The 25,326-nt window shown below is 39.3% G+C and overlaps 1 protein-coding gene and 1 pseudogene across 1 annotated transcript; one reads left to right on the forward strand and one right to left on the reverse strand.

The window, feature by feature from the left end:
- The first annotated feature begins 1,021 nt into the window (after window positions 1–1,021).
- Window positions 1,022–10,804, forward strand: LOC149838150 (plasma membrane ATPase-like; annotated as a pseudogene).
- Window positions 10,805–15,400: 4,596 nt separating this feature from the next.
- On the reverse strand, window positions 15,401–24,617 carry LOC149838151 (uncharacterized). Its single transcript, XM_090008195.1, has 2 exons — window positions 24,524–24,617; window positions 15,401–16,143 (listed from the first exon to the last, which is right to left on the reverse strand). The coding sequence occupies exons 1-2, from the start codon at window positions 24,615–24,617 to the stop codon at window positions 15,401–15,403; spliced, it is 837 nt and encodes a 278-aa protein (XP_089864321.1).
- Between the last annotated feature and the right edge of the window lie 709 nt (window positions 24,618–25,326).

The following is a 25,326-nucleotide window of genomic DNA, read 5'->3' on the forward strand; positions in this document are numbered from 1 at the left end:
ACGACGACGATAGTGGCTTCGTCGCCCGATGGCTGAAGGGCACGGCTGGAACAGCAGTGCCGGCAAGATCGTCGGCGACCGGCGGATGATTCAGTCGGCATATCGCCCCACGACGATTGTCCAATCCGGCGACATCCCCGAAATCTCGGATTCTGTTGATGTTTAAAAATGCCCAAAAAAAAATCCTCCGGCGACCCACGTCGCCCTCCCATCGGCGAACGACATCTCCCTACTGCGGTGTGCTATTGCCGGCACCGGCTGGAATCACTTGCAGACGTCCAGGCGACAACGATTCCACTGCGGCCTGATGGAAACACCGGGCAGAGAAAAGAGGGTTTTTCAAGCCCTAGACGCCGGCCATCCGGCGTTCAACCTCGGCAACATCTCCGGCAATGAACCCGGCGACGACAAATCCTCCCTGTAGCCCAACGACTATAGGTATAAAACGATTATTTTTTTATGAGGTTTGCCTGAACCGAGAAATTGATGTCGCCCTTTTCGGCGATAGTAGCCGGTGAAGACTGTCGCCCCACGACGACAATCTGCAGCTTACCGGTGGTTGTCACCCCAGGGCGACACCACCGACGACAAATCGCCGAAACGGCTACATAGCCATACACATCGGAAATGCGTGGCAGAGTAGGCCCATAACCCAATGTTGGCGAAACCCTGTAAAATTAACATGGACAGGGAGCTTACCTGAATTCGCCATAGTTCGTGTAGAAAGTTCGACGTTCTCCTCAGCCGGTCAACGCCTACAATGAACCCAGGCCTTAGGTCGACGGTGAGCAGGACTCTATTCCGCTAAGTCTGAATGCGGAACTGAATTTGCGCAGGGAAACCGCTACTAGTCTCTCATCATCCCAGTAGCCCCTAAAGGGAGATTAGGCAGTTACGTGAATGTGGTCTCTCCACATTCACGTAACTCCCACCCACTATCTCCATTACTTGGCCACTTACGTGAGCCACTTGTAGGGTGTCAAACAGGGTCACATAGGTGGGTTGGACCCAAAATCAGATAATGTCCAACAGGGACAACCTGAACAGAGGAATCCTCGCTCCACCGGCGGGTTATCGTTACACGTCGCGTCTGCACCAGGTCCATTCTTCTTCTGACTTTCTCTGTTTTTTTTCTTGATCACTGGATTTTCCAGTTGGTTCCTTGCTCAAAGTTTTGATTTTTTCCCGTTTATTTTTCTTTTTGGTTGATGTTTTCTGCGGTAGCCGTTGGGAGGGGTAGGGGCGGTGGTATTCGGTGGGCAGGTGACTCCGAATGAGGCGAAAAGCTTGTTAAGAAGGTTGGATCTGGAAATCCCTTGTGTTCATTCCTTCTTCTGCTGTCATTTCTGTGAAAAAAGTTTGTTTGTTTGTGATCTTCTGATTTGCGTTTGAAGTAAGTTTTTGCTGAAGTTTCAATTTATTGGATCTTAACTTTCCTTTCAACCTTCTTTTTTCAGGTTGATTCATTGTTTTAACATGCTTTTGGAACTTTAGGTGTTTGCAAAAGGTGTCGACAAGGAATATGTCGTTTTACTTGCAGCTAGAGCATCAAGAACTGAAAACCAGGATGCTATTAATGTTGCAATGGTTGGAATGTTAATGTTGGATTAACCACCACGATTAACGTGGTGGTTATCCACGATGTGGATACATCCCCACATCAGGGATGATTCGTCCGATAAATATGCATACGATAAGGGGGAACAGTTACGCAAACCGTTCCCACCGTATGCTTTATAAAGACTGGGTATCATGAGCGACCCAGGTGAAGAGAATACAGTGAGAAGAAAATCGAAGGTCTACTCACCGACTGCATCTGGTAGCCTGGGCTCGTGAAGGGCTGCAGTCCGGCTGAGCAGAAAATTCTGGCGACCAACTATGGCGACCTCCGACCTCCGTCAATGGCAGCATCAGGTACGTTGTCGCTCTATTTTTTCTGTTCTGTTTTTACAGGGCCACCACCAAACAAGGATTCCGACTGTGGTCTCGCCGGAAAACCTCCAATCACCCAACAATGGGTTATGGGCCCACCACGCTTCCGCTGCGGGGTGTGCTCCGGTTTGACCAGCAACGCAGGTCACCGTGGGGTGACCCTGCTGCTGGTCACCGGCGCCTGTCGCCGGCACCGGCGACTGTCGTCGTTGGGCGACAGATTGATAAAAAAAAATCACTTACCTCTGTTTTTGGGGGTTTTCCTGTCGGCGAGGACCCCGCCGGCGCTTCACTCCTCATCCACCATTTAAAGCGCGGCTGGGACCGTCGCCAGCGACTATTGAGTCGCCAGATTTCTGAAACAGGCTCCGGCAGTTCCGAAATTTTCACTGGCGGATGAATGGCTGCTTTCGCCGGAGAAGTAGCGCCATCAGGTGGCGGCGTTGGTTGCCGGCGGACGGCGACATTGGTCGCCGGCAGGCACCGACGTTGATCGCCGACAGGCGGCGTGGGTCGCCGACCGACGACATTGGTCGCCGGCAATGAAAAAGGGAAAACCCCTTATTTCTGAAAATATCGAGGTTTTCTGCCCTTTTTTCTTTTCTTTAATGACAGGAACCGGATCGGGTCCGGTATTGGGTCTGACCCAGATCCGGTCATTACCGGGTCTGGCCCGGATCCAGATAACCCTGGGTTCGACCCGGATCCAGTCTGTACCGGGTCTGACCCGGATCGAGTATGTACCGGGTCCGACCCGGATCCGGCCTATACCGGGTCCGACCCGGATCCGGTCTGTATCGGGTCCGACCCGGATCCGGATAACCCCGGGTCTGACCCGGATCCATACCATACCGGGTCCGACCCAGATCCGGACTGTACCGGGTCCGACCCGGATTCAGATAACCTGGGTCTGACCCGGATCCAGTTTGCAGTCGGGTCTGGCCCAGATCCAGAAGGGTCCAGGCACTATTTGGCCTGAACCGGATCATGGACTGACTCAGTCCCCTTCCGGGATCGGTTCGGAGCCATTTTTGGCCGGTTCCTTCCAGTTTTTCACCGGTTCCGAGATACTAAGACCCTGTTTTCTTAAATATAAGAAAATACAGGGGTTTTGGCATACAGTTATATGGTTTTAATGAACTTTTATTCAAATTTGACCCAGTTCGGACCCTTGGATGACCGGTTCGGGGCTGTTTTAGACTAGTTCAGAGTGCTTTAAGACCGGTTCGTAGAACATATGACAGGTTCATTCAGTTTTAGAACCATTTCAAGAGTCATATGTCTGGTCCATTCGGTTTACGGACTATTTTAAGATATAATTTTGCATATTAGCATTAAGGATAGTTAAATGAATCAGTGTTTTCATGTCACCAAAGTGACTTAATACACGTGAGTCATAAATGAATTTTATACTATCATACAGTTCCTAAGCCGATATGCACATTGTACTTATATTCATGAAACGATAGACGACTCAAAGGTAGTTTTATCGTGTTTGGAATTTAAGTAGGGTAGAATAAGGTAAATGTGTCGAGATACATCACACATGTGTATCCAAAGATACTTTGTGTTGATGGTATATCTTCACAAGAACCTTAGTTTTACCAAATATGGTCTGTAGGCGAAGTGGTTTCGCGTGTCGGAGCTCTTACCAAAGTAGGACTCCGATGACCTCCTTCACTCGCCTGGAAAGAAGCATATCAAGGGCCTTTATTATTTTGCTTTTTCCACTAAAGTTTTAGTCTCGTATGAATGCTTCCTGATACGTGTCTTTTGTCATGCAGTTTCTAGTTCTGTGATTTTAGATGGCTCTAGCTCTATACCTTTTCTAGATGGATCCAATTTTAGTGATTGGAAAGAAACTGTTTTATTTGCATTAGGGTATATGGATCTAGATCTGGCCCTAAGGATAGATGAACCCGCTGCCCTCACTAATCAGAGTACTACTGATCAAAAGATTGCTTTTGAGAAGTGAGAGCACTCGAATAGGCTTAGCTTGTTGCTTTTGCAATCTAAAGTAGCTAAGAACATTCGAAGTGCTATCCCACAATGCAGAATAGTGAGGGAATTCATGAATGCCATTGAGGCACAATTTGTGAGTTCAAACAAGGTCAGAGCCAGTACCCTGATGTCAAAACTGATATCTATGAAATATATTGGAGGGGGAAACATTCGTCAGCATATTTTGGAGATGAGAAACATAGCGTCTCAGCTGAATGACATGAAGCTCACCATCTCTGATTCTTTCCTAGTGCGTTTAGTTCTAACGTCCTTACCTTTGGAATACAGACCTTTCAAAATCTCGTACAACACACATAATGATGAATGAACATTTAATAAACTCATGTCCAAGTGTGTTGAAGAAGAAGAGAGGATGAAAGGTGAGAAGGTGCAGAGTGCACATATGACTTCTCATACGTCCAAGGTAGGACCAAGGAAGAATGCATTTAAGAGAAATGCTAGGAAGAAGCCAACTGGGGATAAGTCATCCCAAGATAAACAATCCAACTCTGCTCCCATAAAGTGCTTCTTTTGCAAAAAGAATGGACACATAAAGGCAGATTGCATGAAGTACAAGAAGTGGTTGGAAAAGAGAGGTAATTTGTCATTTGTTTCTCATGAATGTAATTTATTATAAATTCCTGAAAATAACTGGTGGATTGATTCTGGTGCTACTGTTCATATTTCCAACTATCTACAGTTGTTCCTAAGCAGAAGAGAACCAATAATGCATGAGAAAAGCATCTATTCGGGAAACAAGATGCGTTCACATGTGAAGGGTGTTGGAACCTGCAGGATTACTCTGGATACGGGCATAGTTTTAGATCTTCATGATGTCTTTTATATTCCATCGTATAGTAGAAACTTAATTTCAATTTCAAAGTTGGATAAATTTGGATATTGTTTTAAGTTTGAAAATTCCAAATTGTTCATATTCAGAAATTCAATTGAAATTGGTTCTGCATCAGTTTATGATGGTTTATATAGATTGAATATGAAGATCCAAACTCAGAAGTCTTTGACTTCTGAATACGCATTAGTTGGAAATAAACGTAGCATGATGAATGATAAATCTTACATGCTTTGGCATCGAAGGTTGGGTCATATCTCTGAAAAGAAAATAAAGAGACTGGTAAATGAAGGGATCTTGCAATCTCTAGATTTTACTGACAATGACCCATGTGTTGATTGCATAAAGGCTAAGCATACAAACACATATAAAGAAAGTGTCAAACGCAGTAGTGAGATATTAGAAATAGTCCATACGGATGTATGTGGACCGTTTTCTCCCTGTTACACAGGCGAAAAATATTTCGTCACCTTTATTGATGACTATTCTTGGTATATGCATCTCTACTTGATTTTTGAAAAATCTGATGTTTTTCAGATGTTTAAGGAATTTAAGAAAGAAGTAGAGAAACAAACCGATAAGGTTATTAAGATAGTCAGGTCTGATAGAGGTGGTGAATATTATGGTAGGTTTACTGAGATGGGGCAAAGGGAAGGACCATTAGCACGATTTCTTAAAGAGGAAGGCATTGTGCCTCAATATACCATGCCTGGTAGTGTCTATCAGAATGGTGTAGCTGAAAGGAGAAATCGTACGCTTAAAGAAATGGTCAGGGCTATGTTGAATTATTCAACACTTCCCATAAAGTTGTGGGGTGAAGCCTTAAGGATAGCTGTGCATATTTTGAATAAGGTTCCTACGTAATCTGTGCCTAAAACTCCTTACTTGCTGTGGATAGGTAGAAAACCATCATTGTCTTATATGCACATATAGGGGTGTCCTGCAGAGGCTAAACTGTATAACCCCCACATTAAAGCCTTTGATCCAAGAACAACCAGTGGATATTTCATTGGTTATCCAGAAAGATCAAAAGGGTACAAGTTTTATTGCCCATCTCACTCACCACAAATTGTTGAAACGGATAAGGCTAAATTCCTAGAAGATGGTTCAGTAGGATTAACTGCACTTCAAAGCATTGGTTTTGAGGAAATACAGGATCCAGTTTCATCACCTGTTAAGGAAAACATCGAAAGATACCACATTGTTATTCCTAATGATGGTGTGGTTGATCATTCGATTGTTAATGCACAAATCCAAAGTGAACCTATTGTGGACAATGCGGAAGAGCACGAACAAGATGATCAGGTTCCATCTGAGCCTGAGGAACGACCTATTTGGAGATCCACAAGGATTAAGAGATCTGCCATACATCCTGATTATGTGGTGTACCTTCAGGAGCCTGGTGATTTCATAGATATGGATGATGACCCATTGACTTTTATGGAAGCTGTTGAAAGCAAACAATCTTTGCACTGGATTGAAGTCATGAAAGAAGAGTTAGACTCTATGGCTAAAAATCAAGTGTGGGTTCTTGTCACGTTACCTAAAGGAGTAAAGCCCGTAGGGTGTAAATGGGTCTTTAAGACCAAGAAAGACTCCAAAGGTAACATAGAGAGACATAAACCAAGATTGGTTGCTAAAGGATTCACCCAGATGGAGGGCATTGACTATAATGAGACATTTTCTCCTGTCTCAACTAAAGAGTCAATGAGGATTATTCTGTCCCTCGTAGCTCATTATGACTTAGAGCTACATCAGATGGATGTGAAAACAACGTTCCTCAATGGGGATCTGAATGAAGAGGTATACATGGAACAACCTCTTGGTTTCTCTGAAAATGATCGTTTGGTTTGCAAGTTTAACAAATCAATATATGGACTTAAACAGGCCTCCCGACAATGCTATATTAAATTTTCCCAAGTCATTGTGACTTTCGGGTTTACAGAAAACATTATTGATCAATGTATATACCTTAAGGAAAGTGAGAGTAAGTTCATTATATTGATGTTGTATGTGGATGACATCTTACTTGCAACCAACGATATAAAGTTGCTTTAAGAGACAAAACAGTTTCTTGCATCACATTTTGATATGAAAGATATGGGTGAGGTTGCTTATGATCTTGGCATTGAGATTTGTCGAGACAAAGAAAAAGGTGTTCTAGGCCTCTCTCAGAGATCCTATATAGAAAAGGTGTTAAAGCGATATGGGATGGAGAATTGTTCTCCTACTTCTACACCATATCAAAAGGTGATAAGTTGAGCCTAAAGGATTGTCCACAGAACGATATTGACAAAGCACAGATGAATGCTTATCCATATGCATCAGTTGTTGGCAGTTTGCAGTACGCGCAGACATGTTCTCGACCAGATATTTCTTTTGCAGTAGAGGTACTTGGCAGATTTCAGTCTAACCCAGGTTTACCCCATTGGAAGGCTGCCAAGAAAGTCTTGCGGTACTTGCAAGGGATAAAAGACTATATGTTAACGTATCATAAAGTTGACCACCTCGAGGTCATTGGCTACTCAGATGCGGATTTAGGAGGATGCCTTGATAGTAGAAAGTCTACTACTGGGTACGTCTTCTTACTTGCTGGGGGAGCGATCTCTTGAAGGAGTGGAAAGCAAACGACCACTGCTGCCCACACCATGGAGGCAGAATTCATTGCATTGTACGAGACTACTTCGCAGGCTATATGGTTAAAGAACTTCATATCACAGTTAAAGGTGGTCGATTTCATTGGGAAGCTACTAAAGGTCTACTGTGATAATGAAGCTGCGGTGTCCTTTTCGAACAACAACAAAAGTACTACGTCATGCAAGCATATGGAATTGAAGTATTTTGTTGTTAAAGAAAGGACGAAGAATCATTTAGTGCATATTGTCAATATTGGTACCAAAGAGATGATCGTTGATCCTCTTACTAAAGGGCTAGCACCGAGATTATATTCCGAACATGTAATGAGGATGAGATTGTTAAACTCTTTTTGACATATGCATATAAATAAAGTGATCACTTTCAGTCTTTTGATTCTCATTATGGTTGTTGTTAATCTCATAAGGATTAGAGATTCAACTAAGGACCTTTAGAATAGATTATAAAGGCCATTCTATTTATCAAGTTATTTCCATAAGGTTTTCTGGTTAAAAAGATTTATCGTCGGATCAAGTGGGAGAATGTTGGATTAACCACCACGATTAATGTGGTGGTTATCCACGATGTGGATACATCCCCACATCAGGGATGATCCGTCCGATAAATATGCATACGATAAGGGGGAGCGGTTACGCAAACCGTTCCCACCGTATGCTTTATAAAGACTAGGTATCATGAGCGACCCAGGTGAAGAGAATACAGTGAGAAGGAAATCAAAGGTCTACTCACCGACTGCATCTGGTAACCTGGGCTCGTGAAGGGCTGCAGTCCGGCTGAGCAGAAAATTCCGGCGACCTCCGTCAATGGCAGCATCAGGTACGCTGTCGCTCTGTTTTTTCTGTTCTGTTTTTGCAGGGCCACCGCCATACTGGGATTCCGACTGTGGTCTCGTCGGAAAACCTCCAATCACCCAACAGGCAGACCCAAAGGAGGTAGTCATGGAAATCAAAGGATGTTCTTTATCATTTAATAAGTACTGAATTTTAAGTCAAGGCAACTCATTGTTTGTGCAGCCCCGAGCAGGTATAAGAGAGGTTCACTTCCAGCCATTCAACCATGTGGACAAGCGAACAACTCTCATATACATTTAAGCAGATGGAACCTGGCATCATGCTCCTGAGAAAGTAACAACAATTGATATTGATTTTCAGATTCCCTACAAAAGTATTGCGTACAATTTCTTTAATTATCCATGGAGATGATAAATTTCTTTATTATGGTATTGTGCTTACTCAGCAGATGCTAAACCTTTGCGATCCCAAGAAAGACGTTAGGAAAAGAGTTCATGCTGTGATTGATAAGCTTGCTGAACGTGGGCAAGACTGGTCTATCAACCTACCCTTATCTTGCTTATTGAATCAAAATTTCTTAATAGAATGCTGCTTATATGATTTATTAATCTGCATCAGGGGGTTCCTGAGAGAACGAAGGAGAGTTCTGGTGGACCATGGCAATTTGTAGGGCTGTTGCCATTGTTTGATCCACCGAGGCATAATAGTGCAGAAACCATCCGTAGAGCTCTCAATCTTGGTGTGAATGTGAAGATGACAACTGGTATATCTGATTTATTAAAACTTAATCATTCTTAAGGTTATTTCTTAATATCGATATGTTACAGTTATCAACAGGAAGAGAGAACTTTCGACATAGAAGTTTATTTTTTTTTCTTTTAATGATGAAAGATGTGCTCAGTTGAAAGATTTCAATTGATATACATAAACCAGAGAGACATTTGTGGTCTAAGATTTTAATTTTTCTCCTAGTTTTTTGTCATCCAAACTCAAAATCTGATAGCTTTGCTGCTCTTTTGCTCCTTTCATGTCAACTTTCTTTCTTGCTCATGTACTTGTTACCCTTGCAGGTGATCAGCTGGCTATTGCTAAGGAGACAGGGAGGAGGCTTGGAATGGGGACCAACATGTAGCCTTCCTCTTCATTGCTTGGACATGACAAGGATGCTTCAATTGCTGCACTTCCTGATGATGAGTTTATCTAAAAGGCTGATGGATTTGCAGTATATTTTTTCAATCTGATTATAAAATTATCAATCTTATAATTACAGCAGGCTTATCTTGTGGTTTGTCTTGTGGAAACAGAGCACAAGTATGAAATTGTAAGGAAACTGCAAGAACGGAAGCATATTCTGTGTGAAGAACCTGAAGTCTTGTGGTGCTATAATTGTTGGAAAGACCAACATGCATGAGTTTGGTTTGGGAACTAGTGGGATAAATCTACATTATGGGCGAGAGAACTATCTGAATTATTGGTTTTAATATCTAATCCAGGTTAATCATTTATAGTGAATTATATCTGCATGTCTATTAACTACTAGCTGTTTCTATTCATGATGAACTACTAGCTGAATTTTAGTTCTTGTTTTATTTTTTATTTTTTGGCTTTTTGCAGGCTTACTTGGCATATGGAGTTCCCAAAAGTGAGTTGAAACTCTTCTCTTTGATGCAAAAGGTATAAATTTGATTTTTAGTTCTATTTTTTATTTTTAATTTCTTGTTCTATTACGATGGTTTATATGTTTTGCAGAATTTCAAATGGTTTAATATCGAATGGTATAGGTTCTTAATGTTTAAATGGATAAAGTAGCTTCAAATTTGACATAACATGCCATTAGACATACTGCCTCCTTTCAATGGCATGAGGGATTCCTGATTGCACTCCAGCAAAAAATCAGGAACCTTTTGAAAAGATCACGAAAACCACACAATTCTTATGTTGTTGTCTCTCTCAACTTATTATGAGATTATCTTCGGATTCTGAATGTTCATGTTCTGAACTTTTTCATTTAAGTCTTGGTCCATGATATGAATGTCTAGAGTCGTTAACTGCATTCAATTTCACCTTGGACGGAAAGACCAAGTAAATGTCATATAATTGTTGGATATATAATGTCATATGCTGCCAGCAAAGTTCTCAAAAGATAGCATCATATATGTTTATATGTCATTTTGGAAGATTTCAGGCCTGGACTCTTGGCCTTTATTGTGGCATACTTGCATTGTTTAGCAGTATTCTTTATCAATTTTGCCGTGTGCTTTGCTGGGTGTACAGTGCTTAATTTTCATCACTTTTGTTTTGATCACCCATATATCTTGATTTCAATGGCTCTACCGTAAGAGCTTCTTCTGGGATTGGAGCAGAGACAGCAAAAGTTCTAGCAAAGAGAGGATTGAGGATAGTAATTCCTGCAAAGAATGTAAAGAATGCAGCTGAAGTGAGAGCTAGGATTCAAGAGGAAAACCCAGATGCTGAGATCATTGTTATGGAACAGGATCTTGGCTCATTTGCTCCAATCAGGAGATTCTGCTCTGCCTTTCTATCTTCTGGACTTCCTCTTAATATCCTCATGTAAATTTGATTCCCTATATATATATATATATACAGAGAAACAAGGCTGCCAAAGAAAGCCCTAGCAGAAAAATTATTTGAGCGCCATCTGAAATCTCCAATCTCCCTGCACTCCCCAACCCTTTGTAGATCATAGCCGAACAACCCCACATGCTGGTGCCTGATTATCATCTCTCCATCCCTTATGGACACCGTAAAATAGTGGCGCACTCAGTACCGCTCCCTGGGCAGGGACGCAGACCAATCCTTGATAGCAGGCAGCACATGGATCAGTTCCACATTGATGATCACTTCAAGTTGCCACTCCCAACTATAATATTCCTTCAACATCCATACCTTGATCAGGTTAATGCCATCAAACTGTGCCACAATTGACAAGCACCCTCCCAACTCCATCATACACATACTGTCATGGTAATCAACAGGCAGTGGCAACATCCGGAACTTCTCCTCGACGTCGACGGCAAGGATGCACCTCGCCATCTTTCTGAGCCGCGCGAGCCACTCCATCGCGACCCAGTTCAGCGCTCCGTTAGCGAAGGTCGGAGGACTGTAACAGTGGACAATCTCTACGGGCGGTCTCTCAAGCATCCGCCATGAATCCGTCCCTAGAGTTAGCACCTCGCATGTCTTCCGCCTCAGCCTCCGCCTCCGCCTCCGCCTCCGCCTCCCGATATCGAAGAGCCGGAAAAGCTTGTACTAGTTCGTCGATGTGTAGAAGGCGAGGCTGCAGGTGCCCATGGTCGTGCAGTCATAGTTCCCCGGCACGACGATGTGCTCGCCGGTGAAGGGTCTGAACACGTAGAATTCGGTGGCGTAAATATTTTTGTTGGAAGCCAAGCATACCAAGCCATTTCAGGTGGCCACTACCGCAGGCGAGTATTGCTTGTCTTCTCGTTGATGATACAGGAAGTCGGTGTCGATTTCCGTCATGGTGGTGGCAGGCGTCTCCCCTCGCGCGCCCACGACCACGTGAGTCAGGACGAATGGCTCGACGTCGCGGGAGGGGACAATAATGTCAGGTGATCTCAGAGTCGCCTGATGCAGGTGGATGGCCACGAAGTCAGGGTCCGTCCGATATAAGGGCATACCACTCCTTGCAGACGAACTTCAACCTTGCCAGTAACATGGCTCTCTCTCTCTCTGAGGTACAGGAAGGAACACCAACATAGAAAGAAAGAGGAGTTTTTTTAGCAAGAAAGAAAAGAAAAGAGGCGTCAAGGAGGTTTGGATGGATGCTTGTTATCTATGGCAATTAGGGTTGGAATCGTAAGGGTGAGAATGGGACGGTTTTTGTTGGGGTTGGAATCGTAAGGGTGTGAATAGGGACGATTTTGGTTAAATATCCGATTTGCTATATTGGATTTTGGATCAATTTTATTGATTTGGCTAGAAAGCTAATTGAATTTGAATAAATTAATCTTTTTACATTAGAGATATAAGGATAACCAGAATAACAGGAGTCCTAAAAAAACCATTTAACAATCGTGTAACGGATAGATGAGGATAAGACTTTTAGACGGATGTCAACAGCCTTCCGTCCTCCCTCCATGCGGATAAGGACAATCAACACTCCCCCTCAAGTTCGAGTCGGATGTCGGTCAACCCCAACTTGGAGCACATGTCAATGAGTCGATCATTGCTTAGGGCCTTGGTGAACACGTTGGCAGGTTGTTGATTGCTACTCACATGACTGGTTTTGATGATCTTTGATTTGATTTTTTCTCGATTAAAATGGCAATCCACTTCAATGTGTTTTGTGCGCTCATGAAAAACAAGATTAGCTCCTATATAGAGTGTGGCTTGGTTATCACACTTGAGGTTCATAGGTTCGGTTGTGATGATGCTCATGTCCTCTAATATAGACTTTATCCAGATTAGTTCACATGTGGCGGCTGCCATGGATCTGTACTCGGCCTCTGCGCTTGATCTAGCAATGACTTCTTATTTTTTGCTCTTTCATGTGACAAGATTGTCTCCAATGAAGCAACAATATCTAAAAGTGAATCTCCTGTCATTTGGGTCGCCTGCCTAATCTATGTCAGTGAATCTAGTAATACAGTAGTTATTACTTCTACTTATTTTTAATAGAATGCCTTTTCCTAGAGATCCCTTGAGGTATCTTAATATCCTGTATGCAGCTTCTAGGTGTGGCTTCTTTGGTGAATGCATGAACTGGCTTAGTAAATTGACTGAGTAAGTGATGTCGGGCCTTGTGATAGTTAGATAGATTAAGCGACCGATCAACCTTTGAAAATTGTTTGTGTCCTCAACAACTTCTCCCTCATCTTTGAGTAGCTTGACATTGACTTCCACAGGGGTTTCAGCTGGCTTGGTTTCGAGACTACCTGTTTCCTTCAACAAGTCCAACGTATATTTTCTTTGACAAACAAAAATCCCCTTCTTTGATTGAGCCACCTTCATGCCAAGAAAATATCTAAGTTGTCCGAGGTCTTTAATTTCGAGCTTCTTGTTGAGAGCAACTTTGGTTTTATTGATCAGGTTGTGGTCATCGCCTGTGACTATTATGTCGTCAACATAGACCAATAGTATAGTGGTTTCGATGCCTTTGGTCGATACAAATAAAGAGTTGTCCGCAGTACTACTTTTGAAACCAATATGAGTCAGATCCTCATTTAGTTTAGCATACCGGGCTCTTGAGGATTGTTTGAGGCCATAGAGAGCCTTATTGAGTTTACAAACTTGATTGTTTTGAAACATCCCTTTGAGTCCCAAGAGAATGTTCATGAATATTTCCTCTTCGAGGTTTTCGTGAAGGAAAGCATTTTTTACGTCCAACTAGTATAGAGACCAGTCTTTTATGGCAGCAATAGATAGGAGAATCCAGATGGTGTTCATCTTGGCCACTGGGGCGAATGTTTCGTTATAATCGATCCCCTCAACTTGTGTGTATACTTTTGCAACGAGCATGGCCTTGTATTGTTCAATGTTGCCGTCACTTCTATACTTGATGCGATAGGTCCATCGACATCCTACTGGCTTCTTTTTGGTTGGGAGAGGGACGATGTCCCAAGTTTTGTTTTTGTCTAGAGCCTTCAACTCCTCTTGTATAGGTGCTCTCCACTCGGGTTTGAAGTTTGCTTCACTGGAGGAGTTGGGTTTAGAATTTTCATAAATCTTTGCCAGATAGGCTCGATAACTCTTGGATAGACCTTCGACCTTTAGATACTGATCCATGAAATATGGTCTAGGTGATGATGCATACATGGTATATAAGTCTTTGAACTTTTAAGGGGGTTTGATAACCCTAGTGGATCTCCAAACTATGAGAGTGTTGGGAATGTGGTTCTCCTCACAGTTGACTTGCTGCGTGGGAGTAAGATCTTTGGCTTCTGCTCTAATAACATCGACCTCATCGTTAACCTCCAAGGCTGGCAAAGGGGTGTCTTTTGGCTCCCCCTTGCTAATGGCACTTGGATCTTTTGTTCCTGGCTTTGAAAAATATGGTTATTTCTCAAAGAATTTTACGTCCCTCGATGTGTAGAACTTCTGATTCGTTGGGTCATTTCACTTATACCCCCTTTTGATAGTGGAATAGCCCCAAAAATGCATTTGGCAGCTCTCTTTTGGAACTTGTTTCTGATATGGTCTTATTGGTGTACGAAGCATGTGCAACCAAATATCCTCAAATGATTTAAAACAATCTTCATGTTTAGTATTGTTTCTAGAGGGCTTTTGAAATTCAATTTCACACTTGGGATTCTGTTTATCAAATAGCAAGCGCATGATATGGCTTCAGCCCAAAATTCGATAGGGATGTTTGTCCCAAACATGATACTTCTGGCTATATTGAGGATGTGATGTTAGTTTAGTAAGCAACGGAGTAGTGATCGGAGTGTAGTGAAGCTTGGTGAGCAAGAAATACTGGTGGATGATTGTTTCAAATATTTGGGATCTATCATTCAAAAGTATGGAGAAATTGATGGAGATGTAAATCATAGGATAAAGGTTGGGTGGATGAAATGGAAAAGTGCAACTGGAGTGTTGTGCGATCGTAGAATGCCATTGCGGTTGAAGAGAAAGTTTTATATGACGACTATTAGGCCTGCTTTACTATATGGTACATAATGTTGGGCTGCCAAAAGACATCATATTCAAAAAATGAGTGTAGCTGAGATGCGTATGCTGAGATGGATGTGTGGAAATACAATAAAAGATAAGATTCGGAACGAGGAGATACGTAAGAAGGTAGGCGTTGCACCCATTGAAAATAAGATGAGAGAGAATCGTTTACGGTGGTTTGGACATATTCGGCGAAGGCCTAATGATGCTCTAGTTAGAAAGATGGAGAAATGAGAAAATATATTAGTTAAAAGAGGTCGGGGTAGGCCTAGGAAGACATGGATGAAGATGATAGGAAATGATATGAATGCTTTGAACCTCACCGAGGACATGGCATTAGATAGAAATGATTGGAGGAGAAGGATTCATGTGGAAGACTCAGAATGATTTTCTTTTTTAGTTCATATCGCCGACCCCAATTGTTTTGGGATGAAAGCGTAGTAGTTGTTGTTGTTGTATACTCCATTTTGTTGAGGAGTGCCAGCACACATATTCTGGGGCAAAATTTCTTTTTCACTCAGGTATTCTTTAGTCGTTCGATGTCATACTGATCAGTAGACGCCAAGGTCGCCTTTTGCTTCTTTGTAGTTTCGGTTTTGAATGCCATTTTTTCATGTTGTTGCCATGTTTGTCGAGTTTCAGAGAACATGACTTCGCGTCGTGTTTCTTCTTGTTGAATCATGGCACACACACAAGTGAGTGATGGGAGAGGAGATGACATGATGATCTGTCCTTTTAGGACGTCAAATTCAGGACCAAGGCCAGCAAGAAGTTTAAGGAATTGGTCTTCTTCGAGGTACTTTTTGATCACGTCTGTGTCACGGATGACTGGATGATATTGCAAGAGCTCCTCCCACATGCCCTTTAGACTGCTCATGTAGGCGTTGAATGGTGTGTCGCCTTTGGTAAGGTTGGAAATGTCTTTTTGAAGTTGATAGATACGGGCAAGATTGTTTCTTTTGTTATATACCTCATTTACTGAGTCCCATAGCTCCTTGGCAGTCTCAAGAAATAGAAAACCCTCTGCTGTGCTTGGCCCAATGGAGTTGAGGAGCCACGACATAACAAGATGGTTATTGGACTCCCAATCATCGTAGTGGGAGTCGGTGTTGCTTGGTGCCTTTTTTTTCTCGTTGATATAACCGAGACGAGATCTTTTGCTTAGGAATAGGTTGGCAGCTTTAGACCAGCTTAGGTAGTTGGCTCCATTTAACAGGGTGGTGGTGATCTTGAGAGACAGATTCCGTTCAACCGGTGTACCTGTGGCATTGAAGGTGATTCCACTGCTGCTCCTTTATTGATCGGCCATGAGGATCGGGAGGATGTGATGCTCTGATACCATGTCAAATGTTGTGCATGGTCACACTTGGAACATGATGTACGTCGTTCAACTTTACAAGCCTATGTCCACGAGAGAAAGGAGGGACTATTTTCATTGATTGAATTGTGAGGGTACTGTGAACACCCCAAATTTTTCAAATTTTCAAAAATTTCCTTTTTGCCCCTAGCACCTACCTTCTGAGCAATTAGGTCAATTTCTATTTCTCGGATTCATTTTCTTGTTGAAGATCCGAAATCCAAAATAATTTTTCATATTTGACCCAATCTCGAATCCAGACATGATATTCAAATCCAATTCTAGGTTTGAAACTTCAATTTTCAAGAAAATAAAAAAAAACAAATTTCATGTATTTGCTCAGATACTGTATCCGGATCCGATCTCAATTCAAGATCCAAACTAGATATTTTTCTCAAAATCTTGGATCCAGATTCGTTGTGAAACCTAATTTTTAAAATCAATTCTGTTATTTCACAAAACCCTTCTTTTTGTAAAATCTTCAAAATTTCAAATTTAATGTTTTCATAAAGCTTTCAAAAACCTTATCTGGATCCCATCTGTTGAATCCTTTTTAAATCTCTCATATTTTTGGTCTTTTTCTCAAAAGTATAAAAAGAAAAAAATTCAGAAAAATAGCTTACCCTCTTTTTGAGAATCCTTTTCTTAACTAAAAACCTTTTTTTGAAAAACTCTTTTTCTAAAACCTCTTGTTTTGAAATTCTTGAAAAATGCAAGGGACCCCTCATGAAATTGTTGTAACGGTCTCCCCCATTATAAACCAACGCAAGGGGGGGGGGGGGGGGGGGAGAGAGATCATCCGTTTGCCTCATCCTCTCGCATCCATTTTTTACCTCCTTGAACCATTTTTCACCATCTCCCTTCTCTACCTCTGGTATCCCTCTTCTCCTTTATCCTTCTTTCCCCTTTCTTTCTTTTTTTTCCTTGTTTCCTCCTCTCAAGTGGTGAAGGAATCTTATCCTGCAAGCAGTGTACAGATGCAATGCCTCTTTTCTCTCAATTGAAGCCCAACCACGGTAAGCACTTCTCTTATTCTCTTTCTTTCCTCCTTCTGTTTTCTTTCACGAATTACTTTTGCTTGTTTTTCATTGATTCAATATAAAACACCCTTTATAGTGTCGATCTGCATATAGCAGCATCGGCGTACATGTTGCAATATCATTGGAATTCTCATATTCCAACATTTTCTTTTGTTGTTTTTGCAATTTATTATCTAATTTCTTTTGTTCACATATAGTTGAATGCTTGTTCATGTTATTAAATTCGGTACTCCCTTGTAGCAGCATCCATTTTGTTTTCCTGCATCCCTGTGCTTTATGATTTCATACATCTTGCATTTCCTGTTTCATTATCATTTCTTTATCCTACATTAGCATCTCATTCCATTTGCATTACATTTATTTCATCGTTTCTGGCCTGTATCATATCTATCTAACATTTTCTTGCAATTTGTAGAGTTATCAATTTGATTTTAGAGTTACTTCTTTTTATTTTCATATGATTAGTATTTTCACCTTCATTTTCACCAATACCTGCAATTAGCATCCGATCTAATCCAGTATTAGATCGAATCCACTTTGCAGCGATCCTCCATTGCACTGCTTGAGGTCTCTTCATTATTCAATGATGTTGTATTTTATTGGGTTACATTGATATTCTTTCTGCAAAGTGGACCAATCTCCCCTCTTTCTGAGGAGATAAGCGATCCAGACTACAAATATGTTGCTCTTGGGCTTACATTTCTCTTCTTGGGACTTCTTAATTGTCTACCATATCCATTTCCTTTTACACCACAAGACATCATCTAAGGGAAATTTAGGCCATTGTTGTCTTAAGACTGGAGATGCCTTTGTAGCATAGTGATATCCTCCAACAAAGCAGTATCATTGTGACATGTGAAGGCTCCTTTCTTATGCTTGATAGGGACTTTGCCAATGGCTTTTCATCCTGGGGGTTGCTCAGGTTTGGCTCAGAAATATACAATGTTGACTCGCGTGCAGATTCTGTGGCACCATGTTAGGATATGTGCACGTTATTGTTCCTTCTAGACCTTTGCAGGATGGCAGTAGTTTACTTTGTCATGGTGATGATGCTGGTTAAACTGTATGAAAATGATCTATGTGATTTACTTGACTCGTTCTCGTGTGTTGGATTGAAGCATCAATCTTCTGCTATTACAAGTTGAACCATTGCAAAGAGAAGTTGGAGTCAATGTGCACTATTAAAACACAAATGCTCTCTGTAGCCACTGCACATCATCTCACTGCACAATATTTCATTTTCTGCACCTTCACTTTCTTCATCACCTGCACATCACACATTTAAACACATCATTTTCCTGTGTTTCCTGCACGATACTTGTATAACATCATCCATTGCATTTCATATATTGCATCAACATCTACAGTAGGTTTTGTTGTTGCGTCTGCATCATCAAATTGTATCAATTCCTTGTATACAATTTCCTAGATTCCCTACTTTACATCGTTGGATACAATCAAATCTTCATAAAGTATCTTATACTAGGAATTCTTATTTATGATCTTGATAAGATTTGAGAAGAGTGTTCACGTGGATACTCTCTCTCGATGAATGTGTATGTGAAGAGTGGGAGTACAAGTGATGCATTTCAGTTTTTTTTTATTGGTCACCATGTAAAGATGTTGTTTCTTGGTCAATAAGGATCTCAAGTTTTGCTTGGATATAGAAGTAAAGCTGTAAAATTCTTCAATCAAATGATGGGAGTCGATATTTCTTTGGATTCGATTCCCCTAATAGAACATCTTTCGTTATGAAGTCAATTTGGAGCTCTATGGCAAGGGAAACACCTTCATGGATTGATGATGAAGACTGGTTTAGAATTTGATGTTTTTGTTGGAACCACATTGATAGAAATATGCTCAAAATGTGATCTGGCTGCACATATCAGTATAACTTCAGAACTAGTGACTCTGTTAAAGAAGCATTGCCATCACAAGTTGGCAATCTTGCCGAATCAAGTTGTTTGCATCTTGTGCCTCAACCATCTGAAATTCTAGATGGTGTTATTAGCACTAGTTTCAAGGATACAAATGCACTATCACCTGTGCATTTTGCATTTGCATTCTGCTGCAATTTCACTTCCTGCACTTGCATATCACACCTGCACTTCACTATCACTTGTGCACAACACTACATTTATGTACCTCACTACCACAACATAGCACCTGTTCCACTTTGCTTCCTGTGTTGCACTTCACAACACCCTGCACTCTGCACTTATACATCGGCTATACTCTGCATTACCTGTTCTACTGTCAAATATTTATGCCATGTCTGAAAATGGCTGGATAAGAGGGCTGTCAGGGTTGATATGAGGAGCAAAGGAGTAAAGAAAGAGCCTGAGCGCAGTGGGATAGAAACAAGTGACAGGGTATATGTTTTTCTTGTTAAAAATGATATTATCAAGGCATTCAATATATGCACATGCTCAACTGAACCAGGAATTTGAATCGAAGATTTCCAAGGAGATGCATTATCTTCTGAAAGCCCATCAGTGGGAATCAGACCCTAGCCTTCATCCACCGCATCTTCACCAATGTCTGATAGGATTAGCTACACCTCCATCAACACCTGATAGGCTTAGCTGTAACTTTACACTTGCATATCATTCATTATACTACATTTCTTATGTTGCATTGCATTATATATGTATTTATCTTATCCCCTGCATACAACATTGGCATTTCACTCCTTGTGTCCACTATCATATCCTACATTGTGTTCACAACACATTCAATATGCCACTTTTGCATATGCATAGCGTCTTAGTCCAGCACCATCATACCCCGGGGCATCATCTGCATATTTTAACACACCACTTCATTACCTACACTTCCTCACTTCACTAGCACTCCACTACACTTCATTTTACACTATGCTACACATCAGCATGTGCAATCATTCCCAACACCTGCACTTTCATTTCTCATATTCACAGCACCTTACACTTGCCCTGCACACCTATATATTTTGCACATTGTATTCAGCAACCTCAAGCTGGTCTGATGCATTCGCCACCTACTGCACTTGATCTAATCTGTGAAATCAGTTTGTTGTTGTTGAGTATGTATGTACTTGATTTTTGATATTCACACTAATACCTGCATATTATTTGCATATTGCTCATCCCATTAGTCATTCATTTACATGTGAGCATATCACCATTCATCTGCATATTACTTACATATCACAACTGCATACTACATTGAGATTAACATTAGTATGTTAAGCTGATCTAAACATCACTATGTATCTCTATATTTGCATATAGGTACATTACCCATACAACATATTGGATTAATATCTCTACAATATAATCAATTAGATTGACTATCTACTTGCACATCACATACTTTGGCACCTCATTTTGCATAAATATTCAGTATAGCTAGGCCTTGGCATCTCATTTTGCATATACATTTGTTCCAGTTGTGCATTTACACATCATTTTGCATATATACTCAATTCATTAGCATAAGCATTGCACTTAGGCATATGCATATGTATTCTTCATTTAGCATAAGCATAGCATTTTGCATATTCATTTCTTCACTAGAATAGCCATAATCATATGCATTTCAGTGTTAATATAGCATTTTCAATTTCTCTCTATAATTTGTATTTTTGTTGCCTGGTGCTACCTCATGTTTGCAGGGAAACCTGAAAGATGCTGATTTCTTTTCCTATATTAGGAATTTTATTATTTCAATTTCAATTTAAGATTGTAATAATTCTAAATTAATGAGAATTTCTATTTTTCTGTTTAGAATAAAATGTATGAGCATATAGTTGTAATTTTAAATTCTCATAACTGCTTGTAGCATTTCATTTTCCTTTATTTTTCAAAAAGCACTATGAGATAACACGAATGACAAGTGCACCATTCTAATAAAAGATAATTAATCCTAAGTAAATGATCCACATTTATGGTCATAATGAAAATATGAACAATACTTAGGATTTTTATCTTTTAGGGAATAAAATTTGACCTACATTTTAGGCCTTTTCTGAAAATCATATTACTTTTCAAAAATATCTTTTCTTCTTTTATCAGAATTCAGAGTAAAGATTAAATTAAGATATATTTATAAGCACAAAAAATAATTTCATTCTTTCTTGGAATTTAAATAAAGATTAAATCAAAATATATTTGTGACCATAGTCATAATTATATTAAAATTTAATCTCATTTCAATTCTATTAAAGAATGAGATTTCCTTTTAAAATTCCAATTTCAAACAAATTCTTTCAATGCATTCATCATTTTGCAGCATTAATAGCCATCTTTTCAAGTTATTTTCAAAATTCCAAGTGATTTTTGGAATGAACTTTTAGAAATACAGTTTCCATTTCTAAATTCAAAACCATTTTTTAACTTTCATTTATAAATTCAGATTTATCCTTTTATTTTCAATTTCATTCAGTTTTAAATCTTATTTCCAATTCCAAATTTCAATTTCTGAACTTTATATTCTTGGATTCCATATTTTAACTTCAAATTTCATTCAAATTCTTTATTTCCATTTTAAAATTTTGAATTCTATTATAAATTCAATTTTTGAGCTTTAATTCTCAGTTTAATTCTAAGTCAAAGTTTTGAAATTCACTTTGAAACTCCAAATCAAAATTTACTTTGAATTTCTAAACCAATTTTCAAATTCAATTCTGGTTTCAAATACCAAGTCAAATTCCAAAATCAAATCAAAGTCTCATTCTGATTCCATTTCAAGTTTCATTTCAGAAACAAACTCAATTTCCAAATTCCAACTTCAAAATTCAATCTTTTATTTTCCAATTCCATTTTTAAATTCAAATATTCACTTTCAATTCCTGATTTCAAATCTCAAATCCACTTTAAAGTTTTGAGTCAAATTTCAAATCTTTTCAAGTTCAATTTCTGAACCACTTCTTCAAGGATATTTTCAAAACCTCTTTCAAAATCACTTAGAAAATCCAAATTTCTGAAATATTTCCAAAACATGCATCATATTTCAAATCATCATTTTCAAAGTTCATTGCACATGTATGATTCAATGTGCATTTAGGATTTCATAATAATTACTTAGACAAATTTAGGCAAAGCAAAAGGCATTGATTCGATCCTTGGTTCAATTACCCCTGGTAAAAGCGCCAGGAACAGTTGAACCTCGTACTGACGAGCGAATCTCGTCTCTCTATTTTTCTGTAAAATTTGAAAACGGAGACGAGTAAATTTCAAAATTTGTCTTTCTTTCAAATAGGTCAAGTGAGACCTTGCAAAAGAGTTCCTCTCATTTCTCTCTCTTCTTTCTTTTTCCTCTCAAAAGGAGGAAAAGGAAAAGAAAAGGGAAAAAAAAAATTGCGACGATCACAGAAGTGGCGACCATGATGGGACCCATCTTCGTCTAATCAAATTGATGCATTTGCTTTGTTTAAAATTTTCTAAGTCATTATTCTACAAATGTCAGCTTTATTTTTATGCAAACCTTAGGAGCCTAGACTCTAATCCAGCTCACATTATGCATATAGGATTAAGTATGGTTTGGTATGACCAAATTGATGAGACTTTTGCATGCTCACTTAGACTTAAGTCTGAAATACAATCCTCCTCAATCTAGGCATTGAATGCAAACAATGTATGCAAGTGTATGCTTCTTTATAATTTTCAAAATTCTATTTCTTTAAAACCTTGCATTAGAGCCATCTGATTTCTTGCATGTTGATCATATTTTTAAAAAAACATCCCTAGCTATATTGTCCCGATCTTCACGTTACTGAGTTGTTTTACTGAACCATAGTTTGGGAAAGAGCCTCGCAACTGAATCACTTATTTAGGTTAATACCCCCCTGCCACGTACTAAGAGCCATAGTCCAAAGTATATCGGCAAACGCTCAAGGATGTTGGGAAACCATTGCCTTAGAACTGAAGAAATTTCTATGCCACGTACTTCAAGCTTTGGCTTGAGTATAGCAACGTATCTTGATTGGAATCAGATGATCTAAACCCTAGAGTTAGGATGAAGGTCCTACAAGCCTTTTTCAAATATTGCATTTAGAATCAGCTTTTAGGGAGTGTTGTTTTGTGCATCATTGCTTGTATAGCTTTGCTTCTTTTGTAGATATTGTGACACTCGTTCACTTCACCTTTTCAAAACCCTAGATATTTATTTCAACCTCTATTTTCTCAAAATTCAGGTGTATATTTCTCTTTCTTTATTTCTTCAGAATAATTTTCTTAAACCCTGGATATTTTTTAGATTTTTCTATATTTCTCAAAATCCAGGTGTATATTTCTTCTTCTCTTCTTTAGAATAATTTTTCTTAAACCCTAGATATTTTTTAAGATTTTCCTATATTTCTCAAAATCTAGGTATATATTTCTTTATTTCTTTAAAATAATTTGATATTCTTTTTAAGATTTTCATATATTTCTCAAAATCTAGGTATATATTTCTCTTTCCATATTTCTTCAGAATTATTTTCTAAAAACCCTAGATGTTTGTTTTGAAATCTTCTTCTATTTTTCAAAGTCAGGCGTATATTTTCTCTTTTTCCTTATTTTTTCATAACTATTTTTCCCAAACCCTGGAAATCCTTTTTAAAAAAAAACTCTCCTTAGATTTTCAAAAGTCCAGGTGTATTTTTTTTTCTTATGATTTCTTCAATTTCTTCGATCCTGCCTGCAATTTTTTAAATATTCAAATCTTGCCATCTATTTTCAAACTCTTTTCTTGTTCATATCTTCTAGTATATCTTCCGATTTTATTCAAATTTTCTATCTTCTCACATAAAATCTCTTTCATCAAGAGATGTCCTTTTTAAAATAATATTTTTCTTCATGTTCTAGCTGTTTATTCCTCCCAAGGAGTAACAATGTCATCGTCACAACTTCCGTGATGACCCAATCCCCAGTAATGGGATATCTTTTCTAAATGGCCAACTGGATTCTCAAATATCTCTTTCATCATCTCTCTTTCTCCCAAAATTTCTTCATGTCTAAACCATTCCTTATTCTGCAGAGAGCTTTGGCATCGTCACAATATCGTTATAGAGAACTGCATCATCTCAGTGTGTTAGTTAAAGCAGCAATAACAAGCAAAAGATAGATTCTCTAAGATCTGCCAAAATACACTGTCAGAAAGACATGGAGGACATCGGTCCTGTTATATATCAGTTGTTCAAAAAAATGATGGTCGAAATATTATCCGTACAGGCTGAAGCCAGTTTCAAAAAAATTCTTGTTGAAGAAAAGACACTTATCACCTTCCCTATGAACATCATTGACAACCACAACAATAGCAACACGGAAAGTTCTAAACTCAGCTGGAGCAACAACAAAGGCAAGCAGAACAACCATGACAACAATTCAAAGGGATTTAAAGGCCGAAATGGAAAGTTCTACAAAAATTGTCCTATGTTTTTTCGCTATAAACCGTTTTTTGTGAAAAACTTGTAGTGGTCTCCTGGAGGCCTGGTCCTACGTTCGGTCCAACACTTAATGAAGTTTTTGGCTCTTCGGGGAGAGAGCACCCACTAGTCGGGCATAACACTTATATAAGTTTTCTGCTGAAAGTGAGAAGGCTTATAAGCAACTTGGATCGAAGCACACACACACACACATATATATATATATATATATATATATATATATATATATATATATATATATATATATATATATATATATAGAGAGAGAGAGAGAGAGAGAGAGAGAGAGAGAGAAATTGGAATATGTAAACTAGTATGAACATATATTTTCATAGATCTTTTTTTTTGCAAATCTAACCCTGCTGATGCATTTGGCATGCTCCATTTGTTTGAAATCGACTATTGGATCATCTTAATCGAATAAAAAAAGTGATTTTTATTTTTTCATATTATGAAAATTCTGAACCACATACATTGTAACCGGATGATTCAAGAGTCTGTTTATATAAAACCAAACATCTAGATTGCATCCGTACAGTGAAATTTTAGAACAAAAAAAACTATGAAAATCTCGTGCATATCAGTTTCCATATTCTCTCTCTATATATAAGAGAAGTGTGGACATATTTGTTTAAGTC

Source organism: Nuphar pumila, chromosome 5 (genome assembly GCF_984573655.1).
Source record: "Nuphar pumila chromosome 5, dmNupPumi1.hap1.1, whole genome shotgun sequence".
NCBI lineage: Eukaryota > Viridiplantae > Streptophyta > Magnoliopsida > Nymphaeales > Nymphaeaceae > Nuphar > Nuphar pumila.